Genomic DNA, 18621 nt, shown 5'->3' with positions numbered 1-18621 from the left:
CAGAGAGAACATGGGCGTCTGGAGGAAAAATTCAATTGTTATCATCAGTAGTGAATGGTTCCACCACCAGGTCTAGCAACGTTGCACAGGAACCAAGCCAAGTTCGTAAAAACTGTAAAAGCAACATTACATGGCAAAACGAGGGTTCAGACTTCAGAGTCAAGACTAGATATAAAAAAGGAGAATTATAACATCTACCCTCCTCAAGATCCTATGAGATCTATTTAAACCAAAAAGAAAAAAGTACCTTACATTGGTTCTTTTGAGGACCTAAGAGCTAAGATACATTACACGGGCCACACGGCACATTATCTACTAAATTACAGAACTGCACATCTTGAGATGCTCAAAAGCTGGGATTTACATCAAAAGGAATCAAAACCCTCTACTCCTAGATGTATCATGTCTCCTTTCCATGTTTTGTTGCACGGCTCCAAAGCCAGGAGGGCCCCTGTAAAACTGGCCTTCGATTGGCTGATTACCATACCCAGTTGCCTGGACAGGAATGCTATTTGGATGGGACCACCATGGACCTCCTTGCTGCTGCCACGCAGGGGCTCCACTTTGATGGCCCTGACCTTGCACTTGCATCATATTCATTGGGGGTTGAAGTTGCTGCAATGGTACTTGCATAGACATTGACTGTTGTTGAGTAATTAAAGGCCCTAAAGGCTGAGATGGGTGTCTAGGCAGCATCAACTGAGATGCCATTCCAACCAAATGCTGAGGGTTTGAGGGGTGTGATGGTGGGTGCTGAAACCCATGCACCATATGTGGGGCAGGGTGAGGGTGAGGGGGAGGAGGAGGAGGCAGCTGGTGTGCGGAGGAGGGTTGCGGCTGCCACTCTGGAATGTCATCATCATCGTTCCAGGGCTGAACCTCAACCCCAATTCCTCTATTTTGCTGCCAAGTAGCAGCAGTAGGATTCTTTATGCCTTGCCCATACTTGGACACTAGATCTCTCATTTGCTCGACCGGACGGTGAGATTGCGGTCGAGCATGTGTCTGTAAAGGAGGCATGCTCATCCCCGGTCCCTGAGATGGATTTGGGCCAGGAAATCGAACTGGAGGATTTGAGGGTTTGACAAAGTCAAATTCAGGCAAGTCATCCTCATCCTTGGTAGCTGCCGGCCCAAATCCAGGGGGTACATCATCAATAGGTTCTTCATCGGGTGGTGGGTTGGTGTTGGCAGCAGCAACACCTTGAGGTGCTGGTGGTCTAGACGTTACATTGGTGTTAGTGTCCTTCACATGGTGCCTCCGTAAGGATTGTTGCTTTTTCAAGTAGTGTTTATGGTGGGTCGATGAGTTGGGTGAAATTGAGGAAGTTTCAAGAGCCTTTCTCCATACAACAACGCCAATGAGGCCAGTATCTGCAGTATTAAGTGTTTCTGTATGGTCCTTTGGTAGGTGCTTCCCAAGCATTTCAACAATACTTATGTGAGGTGGGCAGAAATAGAGTTCCACACCAGGAGCAGGCTCAGCAAATCCCACTCTCTCGTCCACAATATATGAATTCGCCACCTGTTGGAGAAAGGGATTCAATGTCAAAAAAGATATCACTGACATTGGTTTTTTGTGTAGGGCGGGGGGATGTTGTGTTGGAACAACTGTAAAAGCACAAAGAATCACCTCGCTAAGGTTAATGCACCCACTATCTGGTGAACCTCCCTTTGAACAAAATTGAACTACCTGCAAGGATCAAAATATTGAATTACATGCCCGATACATGACAATGAAACAAAACGATCAACCGGACATGAATAATTCAAAACACAAAAGCCATTCTCAATAATTATTCAAGATTCTACTTGCATTAAATGTCATTAATTTCTCTTTACTAATCTCAGATCCCTTGACATCAGAAGCTCAGCTGAACATTGGATTTAGGTTAAAGAAAACAAGTCCACGTTGCTGGATGTTGATTTCCCCTTTCCTTAAGGGTACGCCTCAACCTCAATTTCCATGGTGGATGGGTTTCAATAGATGTTGGCAAAGGGCTTCTTTCTCTAGTCATCTTTCTTTCTTTTTCTTCTTTTTTTTTTTTTGAGAGGGGGGGGGGGTTGGAATTGTGTAGTGTTCTGGACCAAAAAGTACATAACAATAGAAAAACTACAGAAACACCAAAGAACAATGCATCAAGACTTCCTACAGACGGGATCCACATAAGGCAAATACTCTCCATGCAGAGGAGCAGAAACAGAGTTTTACAGCAACAAAAATTGCAGCTAATGGGCCTCCAAAAACCTGTTAGTTACTTGAGCCATAAAAGCAATCTTTGTTTCTGGCTAGATAAAACTCACCATTCCTTCTCAGTTTCTCATACTGGTCATATTACCCTAAACATGTCCAAGATGCCCTCAGCTGTGGTGTGAAATAAAACATTGGCAGCCAGAGAAAGCCCCATACTGTATTCCACAGCCATGAAAGTTTTGAAGATAGTTACAAGGGCATCACCTAAGCTGGTGTCTTACTTTTTCAAAACTCTTCAATGCAATGGTCACTCTGCCTTGATAACTATGGCATTGTGGCCTTACCAGCTGGCTGTCCATTCAGGATACTCATTAGCAGGTGGTGGATTAGTCAAATAACCCATTACACTTGGCAGTGAAACAAACTCCAATTGTCTGTGCCCAGAGAAAAAAGATATACCACGAAATTTCATAGATGTGATTTGGAAAGTAACAGAGTCAGCTTTTGGAGGATAAGGATATATAGCATGTTGCAATGAGTGAAAAAAACCCAGAATATCAATCTGATTAGGTGAGGCGGTGGTAACAAGTGAAGGGGGGAAAACAAGGAACAAAATCACCAGATTTGGGTGATTTCAGCAATCAATCAAATAGAAGCGTTAAACTGAGACCAGATCATTAAAAGAGGCTTGTAGATGAAATAAATAACACCCATAGTATCAATAAATTCTAGCTGACAGATTCTTCTTAGTTACTATATGTAGGTCCAGAAAACCCTGAAAAAACAAGGATACCTCCAATTTTAACGGATATTATTTAATAGAGTGAGGAACCGTTGGTTAAAGGGACTGATACAGACAGATCAAAATCAGTAAGAGGGATTCCCAGAAAAGAGTATCACAGCAGACATTTTGACACCAGTTACCAAATAGGTAGATCCATCAGTGTCACAGCAGCTCTATAGGTTCTCGTTGTACGTAGCACGTGGTTAGGGAGGCCCTAGTTTGATTAAATGGGAGTAAACTCCTTCATGAATTAGGCACTAGGCAGCATAGGTTTCTGTAAACAAAAGGGTGAAGATCCTTTTTGGACAACTGAACCAAAATCCAGTAAGAGGCAAGAAAACATCAAGATATCAATCTCAAATTTAGAAGACCAACGCTGAAGGGGGCAGAAAAGAAGTGGGGAGAGAAAAACAGAGAGAGAGGAAGAGCTAGTACATGACAGATTTAATGAAGTTTATCACAAGTCACAACTGGGTGTCTCCTTCACATTGATCAACAATCAACTCTTAGAAGGGACCCTACTAAGAGGGTAAAACTAGCCACAATAGAAATAATTAGCTGCCACAGTCTACTACAGAAGGAAACAACTGAAAAGAGAACAACTAATTGCAGAGAATCTATTCGACAAAATCCCATGAAACACAACCACATGAGACACCGTCTTATTAGTCTTTAAAAAGGATGTGAACCAACTTAAGAACACTTAAACTGACCCCGAAAAAAGAAAGAAAGAAAAAAAGAACCATTGTTTTGACTGGAACTGACTCAAGACAACTTAAAACATAAGAACAAATGAACAGCTTAAAACAAAGTCGGTCAAACACTTAAAATACCCTGGGCTACACTAAGCTTAGGAGTTCTTGGACCTCATGCAATGGTATGTTCTTCTATCACGTCACAAGATAAGAGTAGACTTATTTCCCTAATCAGCAAAACTATGTCACCTGATATTTATAAGTGTCTGATCATTTAAACTTTTCGTTCCTAGAACTCATCCGTCAATTTTAAAGAGAATTAATCCAATTCTACCCTGAAAAATGGCCCTTTAGATTTTTCTTTTAAAATAAAACTTCCCACAAAGGAAACAGCATTCTAAAACTTCTAATACATGAAAAGCAGACAGTTCTAAGACATTATATAAGTACGATCACTGGATCCTTACTGCTCCAGCAACAGACAATGATTACATGAAAGAACTGAGTAAGTTACCATGATTGCACGACTTCGGGACATACGAAGCTCTTGGAGGAACTTCTCAAATAAATCAAGTCTAACTCTCCCTTTTATCTCAAGAAGACTAGGCCATTCATTTGTAGATGTTTTGTCACCACTGTAACAAAAAAAAGATTCAGCAAATATTAAGCAAAAATACGAGGTATTCAGCATGTTACTCATCATAACATATTGAATTGAACAAAATTCAGCCTGCCTTCATCTAAACAGAACCCTGAGAATTACTCACAGCAACAATCAATTAAGCTACGGGAAGAACACAACATTGTTTTCTCTGCTCTTTGCATGCATAATATTAACTAGCGAAAAGATTCATACATATGAACATAAAAGTAGCAAGTCTACAACATGAAAGCACCATAGTTGTTCCATTGTGATGTAGAACCTCGAAAGAACCGAACCAGTTTCAATTGGGCCTTCTGGAAGGGCCAAAAGAGAAACACTGTTTACGTGAATAGTAACCCTTGGGCCTTGATTGATTTCATTTCATCTTGTTCTTATGAAGTTATGATGCTTATGCTACTCTTGTCTTAAGACTGATGATGCAGTATCATTCTATTGAGCACTAAACTATTTATATGGATGGAATTCCCAATAGTTTATCTGATATATCTTATCATTTGGTTTTCAATTATATCAATTAATGGCTTTGTATTTCATGTTTTATGAGATTACATGTTCATTCCTTAAACATTTGGGTTTCAAACTTAGGGTCGAGTTAGAACTCATACATAGGGTAGTTTGATCACAAATCTAAGGCCACCAATGTGTTTAAAAGGCCTAAAATAAGATAAATACCAAAATTTGGCCCAACCTAACCCTTAAAACCCCCATGATGGGCCCTCGTGTTCACTTGAGTTGGCCCCAAAATTTTACCATATCTCGGCCGAGATCTTGCTAGATCCCAGTTTTCAGGCTGACCGAGATTAGCCTCGAGATCGTGACTTCTTACCACTTGTGCCTCACTTAAATACAAGTACCACTCGATGAATTGACTGGTTTCATCAGAAGTCTAGCCTTCTAACTTGAATAATTTGTTTTTATATGTATTGTGAACTAGTTGGGGCTAAGTCATGCTTACTGTTAGCTCTACACGACCACCCAAGAAGAAAGAAAATTAGTATATGAAATGGAAGCATGACCGTCCAGAATATCTGAAGTTCAATTATCATAAACCCATTTCATGATAACACAGCCAAAAACCAATATTTATGTGTGGAAACATGTTTCCTAGTAACCATTAACCAAGACTGAATAGTTCAACACAATAGATGTCCTTCCTAACACGATTTATAGTTTCAGCCAATTGTGTTAGTTACCCAATACACCCTTCCAATTACTGCAGAGCATGGACAACAGTATATTATTTACTACAAAAATTAGTCCTTCAATATTTCTTTTAGTCCACATAAAAACTTTATATAGTCTTCAGAATACATAAATCCCATCATTCTCATGAAAACTCTGTTATAAAATTTCAGCATGAGGGGGGGGGGGGGGCTTTTCTGAACAATTATAAAAATTCAATATCTCCACATAAACTGCATGTCTGCTAAAATATATATCCAATGCAAGCTGTTCCTTCCCTAACTCCCTTTCACAATTAAATTAAAAGGAAGACAAAATGATGCAAACCCACCCTTAATTTGAACTTACCTTCCTTGAAAAAAAAATCTAGGATTAGGTTTTACTGGCTGTGGGCTCTTTTCTCCATGGTTTTAAGTTGTAATGGGCCTCTTTACGAGCCCAAAATGAGGATAGGAAGTTCAAGCACGAGAATCACTAGTTTCTTTAAAGTTAAGGGTAATTATGTCTTTTAGTAATTAGCAAAAAAGCATCCTTACTAGATAGGAAGTTTGCATTAGTTTTATCAGTTCTTTTCCAACTAGGAACTAAGGAGTCAGTTTGAAATAAGAAGTTCTACTCCACATAGGAATAAAATCAATTTAGTTATTCCTTTTATAACCTTAAGTTTGTAACTTGTAAGCTGAGTATAGCCTATTTAACGCCCCATCAGAGTGTAACTTGGACTGATTATCATTGATGTTGGAATTGAATTGCTTTCAAAGCTTATAATGCTGCTGCTTTTGTGCCTTTTAGAGAGATTGCTACTGAGGTTGGACTCCATTCATGGTGTTCAAGTCTTGGAGCCTTAACTCTTGTTATTAGCTATTGGACAGTCCTCTCTACTGGTTTCCCATTTGACTTGGGCTTAGGCAAGAAATCAAGTCTATTAAACCTGCAATTTTTCTGCTGAGTTCTTAAAAGAACAGTTTGCTTTCTTTTTTTTCTTTTTTTCCATGAAATCTGTCCAGTCACATCTAGCGACTAAATCATTCCTATATCTTAACCCTATCATCCCCTCCAATCCAGTACAGCCTTTGATCAGTCCCTTTCTTGAACTTTTGGATCCCCTACAAACCCTAATTTCTAACCTAGATCTAAAACAATGTCACCATCAGAACCCCCAGAAGATTGGAAAAGTGCAACTTATACCTACCCCTGACTTAATTACAGCCCATCTAACCGCTATAACCTCCAGCATACTCACAACAAGCTTCCCTATACCTCAACACCTCAAAACTCTATGATGTTTTAAGGAATCTCTCCTAATATTAAGTTATTAGGAAAATAGAGCAAAAAAAGCACATATGATATTAAGTGGTTCACCCGACTGCTAGTCCACAGCCAAGCAGATGTGGTGTTTAGGCAGAAGAAGAAGATCACAACCTAGCCATTTTTCCGGTTGAGAGACTATAAATAGTTACAAGCAGGGGGAAAAAAAGCTTCAAGGAAAGAATGATTGAAATGTCCTTTTACCCAAAATGCACAAAACAGAAAACACAGGACCTCCAAACAGTTAGTAGAGGCCCACAATCAGTCATTCTGAAAGATTGGAAATTCTGAACAATGGCCATCCAAGCACATTTAGGCCCTGAAAAGGGCCCCCGAACATTCCACATGGTAAAAATAGTCACAAAAAATTGGTTGGTTCCAAATTTGAAACACCATCCCTTATATTATCCTCCACACAACCTTAAATCCATCATTCAAATAAACCTCCCACGACCCTGTCTGACATCCCCAACACCCTAACTAAAATTTCGACAACTCCCAAATTCCCACCCAATTTGAGTTGGTCCTGAGTAAAGATCTTGGCCTTGGCCCTAAATACCATTGAGGCTACACAGCATCTCCTAACTTCTTAACATTCAAAATAGTTTTTCCTAGAACTAAACAAATACTTCAATATGAGAGCTGCTTCCATGTGACCAATAAACTGAACTACCTGTCATGATAAGCTAAAAGTAAGGTTTGAAATTTTGCATTTAAACCCCATTTTGATTTCTGTCAAAACCAAAACATTTGGTGAGATTTGGTCCATTTGGATACTTGAAGTTTCAATAGTCATTTCATTTCATTTTCAATAGGAACAAGAAAATATTTCATGAATTTCCGAAACATAACTATATCGACTAAAAAACCTCATATACACGAAAAATAGTTAACTCTTCATGCAATTCTAAATATTGGTATGAGAACCAATCTTCTCTATATTCAGCAAAGAGTTCATCACTCCCTGAATCTCAATCATCTCCCTTGGTTTTACTTGACCACAGAGTGCATCTAACACAAAAGGAGAGATTATTTGAAGCACACTTCCATGCAGCCAATTCATGGGATGGACAGAAGGAGCCAGACAATTTTTAAGAATTCTAGGAAGAGGGCAAAAAAAATTCCCAGCCACTATATACTTCGATAAAAGGCAGTCCCATTAATGAAGCTAACCTTCAACCACCAAGGAGATCACTGAGATTCTTTTGGTAAGTATATCTTATACACTCTTCATCACAAAGATATTTGGTAAGAATGTCTTTCCTTGTCACAGATTTTTTTCTTTTTCTTATAACAGTAACATTTTCAATGTGATTCAGTGCATCAGCATTAGTATAACCATTAATTGTATATAAATAGTAACTGAAACAAAGAGATCCCAATTTAAAGAATGAATTATAAAGCAGAGGGTAATGGCACATGCTGGTTTCAGATGGATAATGAATTAACAGGCAGGAACTGAGAATCTCTGCAAACTAAGCTCAGACAATTTCAATACACAAATATGGAAATGAATCAGTCAGAGAGAACTCTAATTTGAAATCAATGAATTAATTTCCTATGAGTGTCTTGTTAGAATATTGGCAGAACGGTAAACAGTAATTTTTTTTACCAATCAGCAATAAAATATCCATGTAATAAGACCTGAAGTTTTGGAGTATAACAAAATATAACAGTAAAGCAAGTTGAGCAGTTTGAAAATAAAGAGTTAAAGATATACACCTCCTAAAAAGGCCACCGACTGGCACCGTGGCGGAATTCAACTGAAGTACACCTTCCCATACATATTCAACTTTAGATGTATCACCACCAGGAGAAGTCTTTGAGACCGCAAGAATGTTATTTGATTTTATGTTACTACCACTCCTTGGAAACTTCGCCTCTTGTTTAGTATCATTCAACTTTACATTACTCTTGGTCCTTGTGCTCTTGACCTCATTTTTATCAAGTTTACTCATGGAAGTATCAACGGGATCTACCGAACCAGTATTAGAGGAATCCAGCTTGGAGTCGACTTCAGAAGCAACCTTCTTATCTGAGGTAGGTGTAGTCTGTGCAGCATCCACGGATAAGTTTTCAAAGGGTGGCTCAGAGTCGAGAGATTCCATGAACTCATCTAAAGAGACTATTGGAGGAAGAAACTCTGCATCTTTCATCTCCTCCACCATAAGCCCTTGCATTGGATCAGTTCCGTCCTGTGAAAGGGTAGTTAGGCCACTCTGGACATTATGGTCATCAGAAAAATTATTGTCACCTACATCAGCTGTCTGAGATGTTTCAGTTTTGACAGATTTAGATTGAAGTTGAGCAACTTTCTCATCAGTTTTGGGTTTAAACTGAGTAAGTGAACTTGTTCCAACAGAAACCTCCACGGAAACACTATCATCAGGTTCAACTTCTACTTGAACCTCACCTTTGTGCGTTTTTTTAACCAAACGTCTCATATCAATGTCTGAATCTGGCAAAACTACCATCTGAGCAAACTCCTCTGCTTTGGCCAATCTCCACTGAGAAAGCTCCTCTGAAGCAAGTTCCTCAGCAGTCATAGAACAAAGACGTTCAGGAGAAATTTCTCCAGATATAACTCTTTCTCTTAGTGCAGGGTTACTACGATCTTTCAAATTGAATAGAAGAGACCTACCCTTCTCCTTGTACTTCTTATTGACACCTCCGAATAATTTGAAGAGCTCAGCTTCAATTTTAAATGCCAAAGTTTCTGGAGAAAGAGGCTTCGGCTCACTGCTACCTAAACATGCTTCTTCATCTACCAATTTGGGTTTTTTGGCTAAATGACCTTCCATTGTATCAGCAGCATTTGAATCAAGATCTGTAGCCCAGCAGAGTCCATTTCCCTGCAAAAGCTCATCTTTGATCAGGAAGCTACTACTGAATGAAATATCTTCTTCGAGAACAATATTTTTCAATTGGAATTCTTGTCCATCAAATTTCCAGGTCTTGGAAGCATCTTCTATATTATCACCATATAAAGACTCATGAGAAGAATTTTGGTCATCAGCGTGCTTTTGAATAGTAGACTGATGATCCTTAGAGGAAGTCTCTAGATGCCCTTCAGGTGGACAAGATGAAGCCACATCTACATTTGCAGAAGCAGCTTCAGACAGTTGAGGGACCTCATGGAGCTGCTTTGGAGCACTTGCAGCGTCAATCTCAGAATCTTTCCCCACAGTTGCCACCTTGTTCTGTTGCTGATCAACCATTGCCAATGCAGCAGCTAATGATTCTCTCAGCTTAGACCTGACTAATTCAAAGGATTCTGTTTTGCCCTTTGGAGATGGCTCCATTTGTACAGCTCTCTTTTTAGACAATCCCAATTGCTGCGGCCCTGGCTTAAAAGATGGGGATGCCAACTGTACATTACGATTAGTTGGTACTGCTAAGTGCTGTAATCCTGGTTTACTGGACGCATATTCCAACTGTACATTTTGATTACTTGGTCCTGCTATGTGCTGTAATCCTGCTTTACTGGACACAGATTCCAAATGTACATTTTGATTATTTGGTCCTGCTAGGTGCTGTAATCCAGCTTTACTGGACACAGATTCCAAATGTACATTTTGATTATTTGGTCCTGCTAGGTGCTGTAATCCAGCTTTACTGGACACAGATTCCAAATGTACATTTTGATTATTTGGTCCAGCTAAGTGCTGTAATCCCGCTTTACTGGACACAGATTCCATCTGTACAGTTTGCCTGTTCTATGATGAAAAATGCTGCAACCCTTAACTAGTGGATATGTGATCTACCTGTTCTATCCCCTTGCTAGGTACTAACAGCTACTGTAGGCCAAATGGATTTCATTAGCCCATCAGTTTGTCAGTGTAATGCCAATATACAGGACAAGGGTTCCAACTGTCCACCCAATATGCTTGTTTGCCATTGACAGCTGCTGTACTCTTAGATTGTTCGATAAGGTGAAACCAGCACCAAGTAACAAAAATATCCACGCGTACAAAGCCAGGCTAACCAGCTTAGTGTTTCCAGCTGCTGACTTCAAGAAAACTTCAGATACCTGTAAGAAGGAAGATCCAAACTATTCTTTAAATACCTCATGATAAAGAAACTATTATCTATGTTGGACAAGTACAATATGCATTAGCTTATCTGACAGACTGCTAGAAAATGCAACTACCTCCAAAAGACAAATTCAGTAAGGAAAGAACATGCAGACCGACTACCGTACAGACCACAGCTGAAGCTTTCTGTTGGTACATTCAATTAATAACACAATTCACAATCAGCCAACCGGAATTCTTCTCAATAACTTATATTTTCCACACATTCGTAAAGAATCGATCCATTTAACCGATGATCATGATGAGCAAGTAAATAAATTGTAAGTGAAATCTATCTACTTCCAACTATTCCTATAGTACCTTCAGTTGAAATAAGATTCAAACCAAATACTGGGTATTTCTTGGTCAGCAAACCAGATATAGTTTCAATGCATTGACCTAAGGTTACAATTGTGATCCACCAACCATTGTGCCAAGGCCCAACCCCTATATTATCAATATCTAACTTCTGCCTACATATTCCACATATATCAACTTGCCTAATAACATTTACGTCTTTAGGCCAATACATGAACAATGTTGGTTTGTAGGCATCAGTCACAGAAGTAACCTACACATTGGTAGGATTTACTGTTGTAGTATCTCATAATAACAAATGGTTGGAAGAAAAAAATAATGATAAACACATCATCTTCCAAAAGGCATCATAGAATTGCATAACTCAAAACTATGAAACCCACTGTTAAGAAAACAAAATCATTCAATTTAATAACTGACACAGTACAATGTGATAACTAGCAAACAGACACAAGAGTGTGGTTTACTGATGTAGACATTTATGTCAACTAGTCAACAGGTGCAAGACTAGGATGTATCAAATTTCTAAAAATGCATTTCTTTCAAAATATGCAGTAAACAAAATGATTAAAGTAATATCAGTACTGATCAAAGAACTATTCTTCAAGAGATTGGTAATCTGCTGATCTCACAAATACACGCACAAAATAGATATAGATGTAGACTCGGGGGTATAAATAGGCCTAAACAGCCTTGCAGCAACCCATAACAGAATAGGAAATAAACTTCTATCATAAATAAAACTTAAAAAGCTATTACACCTAGGGCTCCTACTAGACTTAGGACTTGGATACTTAATACTGGAATACAACAACAATAAGCCTTGTCCCAACTAAATGGGGTCGGCTACACGGATTCTTGTCTTCCAATCAGTTCTATTTGAGGTCATGTTAGATACAAGGCCTAAGCTATGCATATCCTTTCTCACCACTTCTCTTAGAGTTATCTTAGATCTCACCTAGCTCTCCTAGTTCCTTCAATCTGGATTATATCACTTTTCCATACAAGGGCATTTATAGGTCTCCATTGAACATGGTCATGCCACCTCAAACGACTTTCCTGAAGCTTATCACTTATGAGAGCAACTCCCAAACCAACTCTAATATGATCATTCCTTATCTTATCATTCCTAGTTTTGCCACTCATCCATCTTAGCATCCTCATTTCTGCTACATTGAGTTTATCTATATGATTCTTTTTAACAACCCGAAACTCTGCACCGTACATCATAGCTGGTCGAACGATGGTCCTATAGAATTTTCCTTTAAGCTTTAATGGAATGCGTCGATCACACAAGACCCCGGACACGCCTCCTCTCCACTTCATCAACCCTATTTTAAATTCTTTGGGAAACACCATCCTCTATATCACCTCTTTATGATTGAACCTAGGTACCTAAAAGAATCACTATGAGGAATCTCCTTGTCGTCAAGTTTCACCACCTTATCGTCTGCCCGATCATGACTAAAGTTACAAACTAGATATTATGTCTTCATTCTACTTAATTTAAAGCCTCTTGATTCCAAAGTTGTTCTCCATGATTCTAACTTGGCATTAATCCCCACTTGAGTCTCATCTATTAACACAATATCATCAACAAAAAGCATACACCAATGGACCTTGTCTTGAACGTCTTTGGTTAATTCATCCAGTTCAAGTGCAAATAAATATGGGCTTGAAGTTGATCCTTGATGTAGCCCAACTGTAATTGGGAATTCATTATTTTGTCCCCTAACTGCTCTTACACTTGTCATTGAACCATCATACATATCCTCAACTATGTTTACATATTTACTTGCAACATTCTTTTCTCTAGTACTTACCAAATTAAAGCTCTAGGAACTCTATCATATGCTTTTTCAAGGTCTATAAATACCATATGAAGGCCTTTCCTACACTCTATACATTTCCATAAGTCTCTTAATTAGGTAACTAGCCTCCCTTAAGATCTTCAAGGCATAAACCTAAACTGGTTCTCCGTAATTGTGGTTAAGTATCTCAAACGGGTTTCAATTACTCTCCCATAATTTCATATTACGCTAATTAGTTTAATGCCCCTATAGTTATTACAGCTTCGAATATCTCCTTTATTTTTATAAATTGGAACCACAATGCTTCTCCTCCATTCATCTGGCATTTTTCCTGTGCTTATAATCTTATTAAACAACTTAATCAATCAAACTAGCCTGCAGGCTCTTCCATACTTCTATTGGGATTTCATCAAGACCTTCTGTCTTGCTTATCTTCATCCTCCTTGGTGCTTCTTTTATTTCGGACATCGAATTTCCCCATATATATGTTAGAAAAATTGGTGCCTTTGTGAATGGTGTAAGCGTCTGAATCACAGGTGCTTGAAGCATGCTCGTTTAGTAGGCTAGAAAAATAGATTTCCCATCTTTTCTTAATGTCCTCATAACATACTAGTACTTTATCATCTCCATTTTTAATACACCTAACATGGTCAAGATCTCTACCTCTTCCTATCCCTTATTTTAGCTATCTTATAAATAGATTTCCCCCCTTCCTTCGTGCCCTACTTAATACTGGAATAAAACATTAAAAATACTATTTTTCCCTTGTAACTTAATTTGGGTAGAATTTACATGATGAGACTAAATAAACCAATTAATTAAAGAATTTCCATACTTAGCTAAGAAACTCAACTTTTAAGCTGATGGCAACATAAACCTATGGGCAGAAGCCGCCCAAGCCTAACACCCTATCTATCAATCCTCGACTGATTTCAAAAGAAAATACTCCAATTTGAGGGTGGACTTGCAACAATAGAGTGATTGAATCAAGCTTATTCAAATCTTGAAATGCAATCTTCTCTAATTTCTCCAAACTCTTCAGTCCTAATATACAAGCTTCAGGATGAAAGAAAATTAAGCTCGGTTGGCCTTGATATTAACAACAGATACGCATGAAACACATGAAATCTGTGAGAAGAAATCCACTTTTTTATTATTTTATTCTTGTATTTTATCTAATGTTTTTTTATTTTTTATTTTGTAGGGGGTGTGGGGAAGCGGGTGAGGGTGGTAGGTGGCACAATAGAGAACATTTTTACAAGCAGAGGGGCAAGATCAGAAACAGGTAGATTTCACAAAGTACAGCGCCTATTTTGTTATGACATCTCATTAAAGGGAAGAGAATTTCGTAACATCAACACGGATCAATCATACACCACAAACCCTCAGTTGATATACAATGCCCTCTTTCAAGGTTTCAAGCATCTAACAATCCCACTTCATCCACCATACTAACTGATGCATATCATATCTTTAAGGCATCAGACCAATATGTGATGTGTTACCGAAAAAAATTAGCATTAGTGCATGTAAGAGACCACATCTTGAATCCATACTCAATTGAATGCACTTGTTTCATCATCTTGTGTTCTCCTTTTAATACATATTTTGCGTAAATCACAGAATTCCACACATTCTTGACCCTTTCCATACGTATCTTAAGTGAATCTTGCATCTCTCTGACATACAATATGCCTCTTAAAATCACCACTCCAATACAAAAGCTAGTATCAACATTTTGATCCTTGCCCCCATTATGATTCCTTCCAATTTCTCATTTATGTTGAAAGTTGACTCTTCCAGTGTTACAATCCTCAGGCCACTATATATCCGTATGCTTTTTAGTCTATGTTTCCTGAACCGTTGTGTAAGCGATGACTGCTATAAATAAAAAATATATATTCACTCTACATCTGTCTCATTCCTGTAAGATGGAACACAGTAGCTAATATTTCATAGTCAGTTTTCCTTGAACTCATTCATTACAACTTACGAGTGCCAGTATTTCAGAGGGAACCACCCTCCATCATGTTTCAACTACCCAAGAGAAAATTCCAAGAATTTATCATCACTCTCAACTTTCAAGTAATCCAAATAAGTAATTCGAAACCTTGGTCATTTGTTCTTGAAAAATTTATCAAAACTTTGAGGAGCTCTTAATAAAATAAAGAAAACACGCCGATCTCATGGATAAAAAAGGGGGAGGGGTTTTAAAAGGAAATTTGGTGAACCGTACCTTTCGAGAAGTCAAAAATCCTAATATTTGGGTTAGCTTTAAATGTTGGGATCTCTCATTGCCATTCAAAATCGAATGATGGAAATATAAACAAAGGGTTAAGAAAAAATAGAATAACCAGGGGAGAGAGAGTAACATAATACTGGGTTTTGAAACCCTTAGTTTGGATTGCCATGGGGCAGGGGACCCAAAAGAATGTGCAATCCAAATATAAAAAGCAGTGGCAATTCTAAAAATAGAAGACAATTACACCAAGGAAATTAAAATTGCAGAATAGATGTGAATCCGGTATCTAAATGAAGTCAAAATATAGAGCTTCATACACTTAGGCAGCACTTTCTTTTCCTTTCTTTTTCTTCCTTATGTTCCCAAGCTTCAAGAAGGAACAAGTCTTCTTCTTCTTTACAGTCAATAGCACACAACCAGCAGTAGACCTATTCTGTTTCAGAGTTCAGTTGCATTGAGATTTCAAGACAGTCGATTACCAATAGGACTCTTAAATCCAACCAACACACACCCCACATCCAGCAGCAAAAATTTAACTAAAAAATCTTTGAAATCCAACCTGGCAGTAGAGTTCCCAATTTTGCTCTGAGCTTGGATACAAATTCATGCAAGTGCAGGGTACTACCTCCAAATTCTGCAGATATAATCACACTGGGGTACCCATTCAACTCCAACACGTTAGTCCAAAAGGATTTGAACCAAGAAAGTTCTTTTGATTCTTCAATCAGAAGCAGAGCAGCAACCACTAAATTCAAATAGTTCTACTGGAGAGTGAATCAGGGAAAGCAGGACAGAGTTACAAAAAAGAAATATAAGGGAAGAGATGTACACAATAGATTCACTATAGAAATTTAAGGGAGAAAGAACAATGGCGAGAATAAGGGCTGACCACAAACGGAGATCAGAGGATCATGGGAGAAAATAATAAATAGACCTTAAGAGTAAACCCAGCAGGTAACTGCACAAGAGATACGATAAACGAAATTTCCTCTACAATATAAACACCATTAAACACTAGACTTGTGTAAATTCTAGGCACAAACATACAAAGGATTGTACTTGTACCATCTTTGCTGAAGCAACCTGTTCAACTATAGAAACAAATGACCTCAATTGAATCTCGGGTAGGTCCAATAGTTTCAGCCTCCAAACTATCCCAACAAGCAAGAGTTAAATAGAAATTGCCTAGAAAATATTATACTAAATGAAACAATCCACAGCTTAAAAAAATTAGAAAGAAGTAAAAATCATACATACTTTGTAGTCAATCATGATCTACACCACCATATTAGGGCATTATTAGGTCATGCATGCTCAGGAAATTAACCCATTCGGCCGCTCCAATACAAAAATCTCAAAGGAGACAACATTGAGTTTTGGGGGAGAACAAAATAATTATAATAATAAATATGTCCAATAGTAAAAAGATGCCGTTGCAGATACGAAAGAAATCATGAATGGTAGCCAGTGAAACACATTAAGAATAATGCCCGTGCACTCAATGACCTCATATTTTTGCCAGCAAGATTTCGTTTTTCAGAAAAGAAAGTCGCTTCGTAAGAAAAAGGAAACCAAACAATACAAATTGGCATCGACTACAGAACGGGGAAAGCAGAATGAAAAAAGAAAAAAAAAAAAAAGAATGAAAAAAGAAAACCTATTTCATATTTCACGTACGCTTAGCTCCACTAGTTGTTCTACTCTACAAACAAAAGAAGCAACGTCCAAGTAGATCCAGGCACGCGATCGAAATGGAGAGTGAAAACTTCGCATCACAGACTCACAGGTATTGGAAACATTACATTTGTTAAAAACCATAGTAAAACCCTACATCCAATCATCGTCCAAATGAAGAGAAATGTAACAATTTCATGACAAACTGCTTCAGCTATGTAAATATCCTTTATCTCTTACATTCTCCAATCTAGGAGTTCAAGGTAGTCAACCTAACATGCAAAACTACTCGGAAGCGGAGAGGAAGGCGGTTAGAAAAAACAGACACAACTAATTCATCACCACAACCGATAAAATTCCCTCAAAAACCAGGTTTTAATATATGAATTCGGAATTTTAGGGAAATAGGTAACAGAAACAACATAAGAGAATGCAAAAAACCTAAAGGATGAGACACTGTAAAGAAAAACATACCTCAGAGACAGCAAATGCGGATAGAGAACGAAGAACAAACCCAATAAATAATGAAGTAGCGAAATTCTTCGAGGAGAAACAAAAGAGGAGATTGAGAATCTTAGAGCAACCGGAACAGAAGCCCTAAATATTTGAGAGACAGAGACAGAAGAGTCCTGAAACCAAGCACTGATGTCGTCTGTGAATGAACTAAATTTTACTGAAAAGGATGAGAAGTAGGGCAAGGATTGGTTTATATCAGATACCGTTCTACGCATTTTAGATAAATGCCCTTTCAAATAATATAATTACTAAACTACCCCTTTGATTTTTTTTATTTGTTATTATTATTATTTTTTAAGGTTCAGACTTCGTGTTTACTCTTTTGCTATTAATTCAGATCCCTTTACATGACCAAGCCGTCTCCCATGTCTGCACAGGTGGAGAGGATCTGGACTCTTTTGATGTTATTTTCAATAATCAAAGCGGATTCTACAGGCATTAGTATCAAAATGTAGCCCGAATTATTCGCCTTCGCCTTAGATAAGATCAAACTAAACCTTATGCTCGAGTGGAGAGGATTTGGATTTTCTTGTTGTGGTCTTCGATAACTGCAGTGGATTCTACAAGCAATAGTGTAAAAATGTATCTCGAACTATTCGACTATCGTGTTGGCTTGGGATGGGAGGTTTTATCAACCTCAAAGAAACCCAATTGGGCCAAATAAAATCGAAAATCCAATAAGAAAAGTAAGGTTTTTCCATTAATTTTCTCTTTTCATATGTAAACCCAAACCCGGCCGGACCGAATTACAAAAGAAACCCGGCTGGACCTGATTAAAAACAGTTTCAATTTGAAGCGAAATATTCTTTAATGAAAACTCGATTCAATCCAAGCGAACAAACCAATTGACCCCTAGACACGCATGCTCAATCCCAAGTAATCCCAACTTTTCAAATGGGCCATTTGGGTATTTCAGGTTAATACATGTAATAAGTTTGTTTATTTAGTAAAATATAGAAAAAAAGTTTCATACATACCCATGCATGATATATGAAAGTGATTTCGGTAATTGAATAGAGATAAGAAGATGCGTGTTGTACTCTTTCATTTTGATGTAATGAGAGGAAATAAAACTGTCAACATGAAAACTTCATTTTAAGATAATATTCTTTTTTTTTTTTTTTTTTTTTCTTTTTCTTCCTTTTGTGGGTGGAGGAATGA

At 38.0% G+C, this 18621-nt stretch overlaps 1 protein-coding gene across 5 annotated transcripts; it reads right to left on the bottom strand.

The window, feature by feature from the left end:
* LOC149025019 (uncharacterized) lies at positions 1-17631 on the bottom strand. 5 transcript variants are annotated; one of them, XM_089145214.1, is made up of 7 exons: positions 17419-17631; positions 15830-15921; positions 15588-15703; positions 8549-10856; positions 4187-4307; positions 1633-1692; positions 1-1524 (listed from the first exon to the last, which is right to left on the bottom strand). In XM_089145214.1, exons 4-7 carry the CDS (start codon positions 10522-10524, stop codon positions 376-378), a joined length of 3306 nt encoding a protein of 1101 aa, XP_089001340.1. In that variant the 5' UTR covers positions 10525-10856; positions 15588-15703; positions 15830-15921; positions 17419-17631; the 3' UTR covers positions 1-375. The 5 variants fall into 5 exon arrangements, with proteins under 5 accessions (XP_089001340.1, XP_089001342.1, XP_089001343.1 ...); XM_089145216.1 differs by having other exon boundaries at positions 15588-15698; XM_089145217.1 differs by lacking the exon at positions 15588-15703.
* Between the last annotated feature and the right edge of the window lie 990 nt (positions 17632-18621).

Source organism: Hakea prostrata, chromosome 2 (assembly GCF_041222555.1).
Source record: "Hakea prostrata isolate BN-2017 chromosome 2, UWA_Hpros_2, whole genome shotgun sequence".
Classification (NCBI taxonomy): Eukaryota; Viridiplantae; Streptophyta; class Magnoliopsida; order Proteales; family Proteaceae; genus Hakea; species Hakea prostrata.
The sequence above is the reverse complement of the archived record's forward strand: the minus strand, read 5'-3'. Positions and strand labels throughout refer to the sequence as shown.

Coding starts and splice junctions, on each gene's coding strand:
- LOC149025019 (XM_089145214.1), bottom strand. CDS start 10,524: ATGGAATCTGTGTCCAGTAAAGCGGGATTACAGCACTTAGCTGGACCA. Junction 4,308..8,548: donor GTCGGTGGCCTTTTTAGGAG/GTGTATATCTTT, acceptor TTTTTGTTACAG/TGGTGACAAAACATCTACAA. Junction 1,525..1,632: donor GGTGCATTAACCTTAGCGAG/GTGATTCTTTGT, acceptor TTTCTCCAACAG/GTGGCGAATTCATATATTGT.